Raw genomic sequence first — 7,487 nt, forward strand, 5'->3', positions numbered from 1 at the left:
AATATAAAATAATTATTGAGTGAAACGACTATTTTAAGACTTATTCTAAAATCTATCCTTATATATATATATATATATATATATATATATATATATATATATATATAAGAGAGGATTTTTTTTAATAAAATACTTATCATTTAATATGGTTTGTAATATATTACAAAAATACCAATATAAAGTATGTTTTTTCCTCAATTATTGTTTAACCTCGTGCATTTTTCTAATATTGGACCAAAGTTTACATACACATGTTCTCATATTGATATAATATTTTTTACTTTAAATCTAAACATTCATAGAATTACTGTTGCATATCACTTATATCAATAAAGATTATGTATATTTTATAATTTTTTTTAATGTTTGAACAATTTAAAACTTTGTTTATATCTTAATATTTGTGTACACATAATTGACTCTCAAACCAAAAATTGGTTTTCAAAAACTTTTTTTTTTTTAAGTTTTCTCAATATTTTCCTAAATAAACGTTCGTAACAACTTATATGTTTTTAACATATTTTCGTTGTTTTACCTTGATCCTAGCTAGTTGTGAGATTTATAAAAATAATCCACAAATAAGATAAACCTTAAGCATATATTAATCTCACTTCCAGCTAGTTAAGAACTTAAATAGTAAATATTCTCAAATCTGTGTCTGTCATGCACAAACTCGTACCAAGGAAGCAATCCTTAAAGCAACATTTGCGCTTAACATTTTCATTCTTCCACAACCTTAAAAAAATATTGGATTATTCCACAGTTTCCAGTCGATAGCAAATAGGAGTGTGCAAAAAATTTAAATTGATTCGAACCGATCTATAACCGATCCGATCTGTATTGAAAAATCTGATCCATTTTTAAAAAAATCAGAATTGAACCACTTTATAAAACCGGTTCAGTTATTGAATCAATTTTTACAAAGTGGATCGGTTCGTTCGGTTTGATTTTTTAAAAAAACCGATCCATATATGAGTAAAAAGTGGATATCTGCACCGCACCAAATCGATCCAATTTTAAAAAAATCGATCTATATTTTAAAAAAACCAAACCGATCCATTTTATAAAAAATGGATCGGTTAACCGATCTACTTTTATAAAACGGTTCAGTTTAGTTTGAATCGATTTTTTCAAAAACCGATCCATGAACACCCCTAATAGCAAATCCTTCATGCCATTCAATTCAAATATATCAACCATAATAAAAATTAAATGTAGATATTTAACCATATGATAACCCTATAATTAAATTACAACAGATTAGAAAAATCTCTTTGAATTGATCTTAATTTCTATTTTTTTAAAGTATAAATATATATAATCATTCACGTGCATCGTAAGAAAACATGTGGTGGGGTAGATCTATATATATACACTAATGATCACTAATTAATCATCTATATATCATTATTTACATGCTAACAAACTATATAATTAATTACTACAACCCTCGCAACAATGGCAAAGGTTTCCCCGAAATTGAACTTAATAATAGCCTCCCTAGCTAGCAATCTAGCATTTTGCATTGTTTCTGAGTACATCGTGTATAAGTTACTGTAAACTTCTTTCATACTGAATTCGATTCTCATGAATCAATACAAAAATCTAGCATGCTGCCGATGATGAGTGGGAAAATGGATAGCTACTTTTGTAAAAGTGATTATGATGGTTATTTGAGCCGATAAATAATGTTGTTGTGTGTGAAGAATCATTATCATTATTGTCGTTGTTACCACTACACATTCTCTCACAAGAAGGGCAAATGGAAAGTGTGGCTGCGGGAATCTGCATATAAAGGGGCACTGCCCTTGTTTGCATTGACTTTAGCTCTTGCACTTCCTTTTGCAGCCTCTTATTCTCATCTGTTAGAGTATCACAACACTTCTTTAGTAGTTCACAATCTGACTCCGTTTGCTTTAGCTTTGTCCTGTACACATATAATTATGTTAGAAAAAAAAGGTCTATCAATCACTTACTTAAAATATAACTAGTACTAAATAAGAATATTGGCATAATTGGATGATTACATTTTTAGTTTCTCTAGTTTGAAGTTTAAGAGATTAAAATTTTCTATTTTTTTTAAGTCAACTAAGTTTTTATATTTCTAAAATTTAGTAAAAGTTGGTGGTCTTCCCACCAATTTTATTCTTCCCTACAACTTTCAGATTTTCATTTTCTTCTAAAATCTTTATAAACTAATTCAATCGAATTTCTTGTCCGCTCAAAATTGTTTGATTAAACTATTAAATTTCACCCAAATTAAAAATATCTCTAAATTTTTCTTCTTTAAAAATCCTTATCTTACATATCATTTAAAATCTATTGAATTTTACTAAGTTTCTGCTAAACTTATTACTTTTTTATTTTTAAAAACAATTATATCACAAGCCCTCAAATGTTTAGGTAAAAGTAAGAATTTGGGATTTTGAGATAAAAAGATAACAGGAAACTAAATTTGCTATTTTTCAAAAATAAAGGAATTTAACCAACTCGAAAAACACACGTAATCTAAATTTGAAAGACCTAAAGTAAAATCAAATAAAAAAATTCACTATCTCAAAACTTTGAATATATTTAATATTTTATTTTAAATAAAGTTCGTGTGCTAATGAATTGAATAACGTAAAGACATTAGTTAAATAATATTAAAAACAATTTTTTAAGTATATTTTCATTACTTGGAAAGTTAGTATTGATTGATTTATATAATAAATATTTTCCTAATTAATAATTTTCTATTATTAGAAGGAAGTATATAAGGTAAATAATTATTCAATAAATAACATGGAGCTTGAAGCATAGATTTATGAACACTTAGTTCCGATCCCACTTTGTAAATTACCTGGCTCTTCTATTCTGAAACCACACCTCTACTTGTCTTGTCCGTAGATTCAGCTTCACTGCCAATTCTTGCTTTTGCTTCTGAGGAAAATGACAAAGGAAACACTACAGTGAATTAATGATATTCTAAGAAAAATAAACTAAACCATGATCAACTCAATCATATCATATACATAATAATATTAATTAATGGAAAATATCAACATACACTCCATTTTCGGGTATATGAATGGAAGGAAAAGAGATAGAGAAAGAAAGAAAAAAGTGATAGATATCATAAATGATATGAGAAAAAAAAAGTGAAAATGAGAAGAAGAAAAAATGCATCATAATACAATTGTCACTAATTAATTAAGGTATCTTTCACCAAAGGTAATTAAGCAATTTTTTTTTTGACAGAAATTAATTATTAGCATGTCAAGGAATGTTATATCGTATTAACAACATGATTATTAGAAGAAGAAGAAAATTAAGATACCGGATTAAGAGTAGAATGCTCTCTGAAGTTTTCTTCCAAGATTGCAGATTGTTCTTTGGTGAGCCTAAGTTTCTTTCTGGGGTTACCATCTTCATCAACATCAGCAACCCTTGTTGGAACTTTCTCAACTTCAACCTCAAATTCTTCTCCCAAGGCCTGATCTCGCTCCCTCTTGATACTAGAAGAGTTGGAAAATGAAGACACTGCGCTGGGGGAAGAAACTTGTGGTCGAAAATATTCATAGGACTCGGTCTTTGAACTTGGTTGATTATTCACTTCATCATCATCTGGTGGTCCTAATGTAAGTGATGGATATTCTTTGTTACATTTTGATGGATTTTCCACCTTTTTCTTGTGGCTTTCTATGGAATTCTCTGATTGATGATCATGGAAGCCAACAAGACCAAGGCCAAGACCAAGTCCAAGTCCTGTGTTATGAAAACTCATGGTATAAGAATTGTGAGGGTGAAAAATGTTGAAGGACTTTGATGCAGCTTGAAACGTTGTGAATAAATATTATATATATAGATGAAGAAGAGAGGATGTGGGATAGTGTGAATGAAGGGGAATTAATTATGATTGGGTGTGACTTTGTGGGGTCTCATTATTTGTTTGTTTATTAGGCAAGAAAAATGAGAGATTTAATATATGCATTGGGTAATATAATATAAATGTGGTTATATTATTCTGGAAAATGATGAAAATTTGCCATATTGCTTTTTTTGGTTCGTAAGTTGACTACAAGAAAGTTAATGACTCCTCCCTCTTCTTTTCATGAAGGGCATGTTCTGCAAAATAACAAGCAATTGAATCATGATGAAGTGTATATGGTATATGGTATACGTGGAATTACGTGGAAAGTGGGTAGCACCATACAGAGCATATATGATCAAGAGAATATTTCACCCCTTTTAACCTTTTCTCTTTTCTGCTTTTCTTCCTCAATTTTAGTCCTACGTACTCCCCCTTTTTTTAACCACTTTCATACTCATCAAAAGTGATTTATTTATGTAAAAAAAAAAAGAGTAACTTATGTGCAAGCTAACATTAGTTAATAAATACATGTATCATTTAACTATACTGTTTAAGATTTGAATTTTGACTTAAATATATATAGAATAGACTATTTTTTTTTAAAAAAATATTATTGTGTATTAGTCATTATTTATGATGTTGAACTTTGTATCAATTAAATTATAATAATAGAAATAAAGTAATATGTATATTTCTCGAAAAAATTTTTATGGATCAAAGTAAATGATTTATATATGATTGATAGGAAGTTAAAATAAACAAAATAAAAATTAATGTTTAATAAAATATATTTAATGTTTTTACATCATGTGTCTTTAGACACGATAAAACATCTTTTGCATATTTTATCCACAATAATGAAAATACATTTACTAACATTAGAAAATTCCTTTAGCTTTAAGATTTTCTGATCACCGAATAAAAAAAATCTGCAAAAAAATATAAGTTTTCTGTGACAATCGGCTTACATATATCTAATAATCCTAAATAATACAAATACATACTTATGCCGGATATCGTAAATGACTTATATTTAGTGATATTAACGGGGTGGAACAGATATGAGTAATAATTTTTTTTTTATTTTAATTAGATAAATATTCATTTTGTATCTGTTTTTATATTTATGTATTTGTTAAGTGAGTATCTATGTATTTTTCAATATCCTCAAATATTTATAAGTATCGATGGATATTTATTTAAAAAAAATAATAGTTTATAAAATATATTTTAATAATAATTTTATTTATTCTAATAATTTCTTTAAAAATAATATTTAAAAGTTAAAACTTAAATTATTAAAATATTATATACAATTTTATTAATTAAGATTCTCTAATTTAAAATTTAATTTTAATTTTTAAGATATTTCATTCATATAAGTTTAAACAAATTTAATATACAATTATATAATTAAATATTAACAGGTGTTCGTGGATACATACTGTGATTTCTGTACTCATATCGTTAACATATTATAAGTATAGAAAATGTCTATACTCATATCTGCAAATACCCATTTATAATATTTATTTTTTAATTATAGAGAGATATTCATGCATATAATGTTTTTTTACATCTCTAGCTATGTTCTAACATTTATGTACTTATAATTATATTAAGTGGTTTATATATATTATGAGAATTATTAATAACTCATTTTATTATTAAATAATTTATTAAAAATTATGAAAGTATATAGGTAAGATTTATTGTGTGAAACTATCATTATTTCACGAGCCTTAATATATTTTAATAAATAAAACTATATTTCTTTTTTCTTTATAATAAAATTAAGTATACTTCAAAGCTATTATATACTAATATTTTGTATACCATATGCTTGTACTTCCGTTACAATGAAATTATTTTTGCGAAGAACATCGAGTTTTGTTTTTTTTAAGGAAAACGAAACAACAGGATTATAAAGATAGGAAATACTTGACAAGACAATGATTATAAAAATCAATTAAAAAAAGCTGATAAGACAATGTTCTTAAGGATTGGTTGTTGACCGAGATGCGTGATCCAATTCGCTGGCTACACAAAGCTTCCATAAATTAATTTGACTAAACCTTTTTTTAGAAAAAAAATATATTACAAAAAAAGGTGTCATTTTACTTAATCAACAAGATAGAGAATCTTGTAAACCTTAAGCCTTTCCACACGAGAGATAGGAGCAGGAAAATTGCAACTGTTCGAACGTGAGAAACTTTTTTATATTAATAACTGTATTGGCTACTTCTTTCTATTTATATACGATCGAAATATTATGAAATCTTTTAATATTATTGGAAGGGAAAAAAAAAACACCCCTTTTTCAACAAATAATAACCATCACCTCAATCATAAGTACTGCGGTTTCAAGACCCGAGTTTTAGTTTATTAATTAAAGTTATTAACTTTACCCCATAATTAATTACCCGTAAAAGAACTTAACGAAATCCAAGTCTTTTGTCTCAGCGTACCTCAGTGTAACCAAGTTGTTGGGTCAGATATGTTAGGATTGTCAACTTTTATTTATTTATTATTATTATTATTATCAGCAAAAATAGAGATATATTAGATTGGTATAAGTGTTGGGATGCCAGCAAAGTCCCACATCATTTAAATAAAAGGAAGGACATGAGTTTATATACAGATAATTGTCTCCATTGATTGAGAGGTATCTTGGGTAGTATCTAAAAGCAAAATCATGAGAGTTGGTCTCAAAACAGACAATATCTTACCAATTTGGAGATATGTGTATGTGTGTGGTAACCTCCAAGTACACAACAACAAGGATACTAGCTTTTTTTTATTGTTAGAGTTGTCAATACTTAGTGCAAAAAGGGAGTCTTTAAGGAGTTAATGTCACTCTAGCTAGGGAGGCAACAATACCCATTGAGATTGGAGGTTGAGGGGCCTTAGCCTCAAGTTGATATTGTTTGATATAAACAATATCGACTAAAGAGTTCAAAGGCCAAAGTGATCTTCAAAACAATTGCTCCAAGTCACTATTGTTTGGTGAAAGTAATGTTGGCTTAAGAGTCAAGAGGTCAAGGTCAATCCTTAAGAAAAACATAATATTTTTTAGTAAATTTTGAACATATAATACTTATTATTTAGATATAAATTTGTTTTAACTTTAAAACTTGTGGAACTTGATTTGAATAGTAAACTTATTTTAATTTATCCTAACTATAATCTTAATAAACTTAACTTTATAAAGTCGAGACTTGTAAAGTGATGATTGTTTGTCACTTAATTATATATATATATATATATATATATATATATATATATATATATATATTAATTTGGTCATATCTGTGACGTAGTAAGTGGGTTTCAGAGTTTAGTGGATATTAGAGAGAAGAGTATATAAGGTTTTCTCTGAGAAGGGAGCCTCATAAGCTCAGTCCCAAAGAAAATTTTGAGAGAGGTTTTAGAGATAAGGACTCTGGGTCTGTGAGCTCCTTTCTCTCCCAAATTTTTCTGTTTGATTCTTCTTCTCCTCTAGATCACTAATGTCTTCTGTCTTTTCTTGGAATTCAGGCTAGGAAGCTTGTTTTTGGAGGATTGAAGTCCGCAAGCTGAGCTTCAAAGGAATTTCTTCTTCTTCTCATTTCTTGGCTGGTTTGAGCCAATATTT

The 7,487-nt window shown here is 27.6% G+C and overlaps 1 protein-coding gene across 1 annotated transcript; it reads right to left on the reverse strand.

Annotated features, from left to right (window-relative positions):
* Window positions 1–1,337: 1,337 nt before the first annotated feature.
* Window positions 1,338–3,826, reverse strand: LOC109805192 (homeobox-leucine zipper protein HAT9). Its single transcript, XM_020367200.3, has 3 exons — window positions 3,320–3,826; window positions 2,843–2,922; window positions 1,338–1,927 (listed from the first exon to the last, which is right to left on the reverse strand). Exons 1-3 carry the CDS (start codon window positions 3,764–3,766, stop codon window positions 1,606–1,608), a joined length of 849 nt encoding a protein of 282 aa, XP_020222789.1. The 5' UTR covers window positions 3,767–3,826; the 3' UTR covers window positions 1,338–1,605.
* Between the last annotated feature and the right edge of the window lie 3,661 nt (window positions 3,827–7,487).

Source organism: Cajanus cajan, chromosome 9, assembly GCF_000230855.2.
Source record: "Cajanus cajan strain Asha chromosome 9, NIPB_CcT2T_4, whole genome shotgun sequence".
Lineage (NCBI taxonomy): Eukaryota > Viridiplantae > Streptophyta > Magnoliopsida > Fabales > Fabaceae > Cajanus > Cajanus cajan.

What these genes read in the sequence shown, in the direction of transcription:
- LOC109805192 (XM_020367200.3), bottom strand. Translation starts at nt 3,766, where the DNA reads ATGAGTTTTCATAACACAGGACTTGGACTTGGTCTTGGCCTTGGTCTT. An exon ending in AGCATTCTACTCTTAATCCG is followed by an intron (nt 2,923 to 3,319) that starts GTATCTTAATTT and finishes CATTTTCCTCAG; the next exon opens with AAGCAAAAGCAAGAATTGGC. An exon ending in TTTCAGAATAGAAGAGCCAG is followed by an intron (nt 1,928 to 2,842) that starts GTAATTTACAAA and finishes ATATGTGTACAG; the next exon opens with GACAAAGCTAAAGCAAACGG.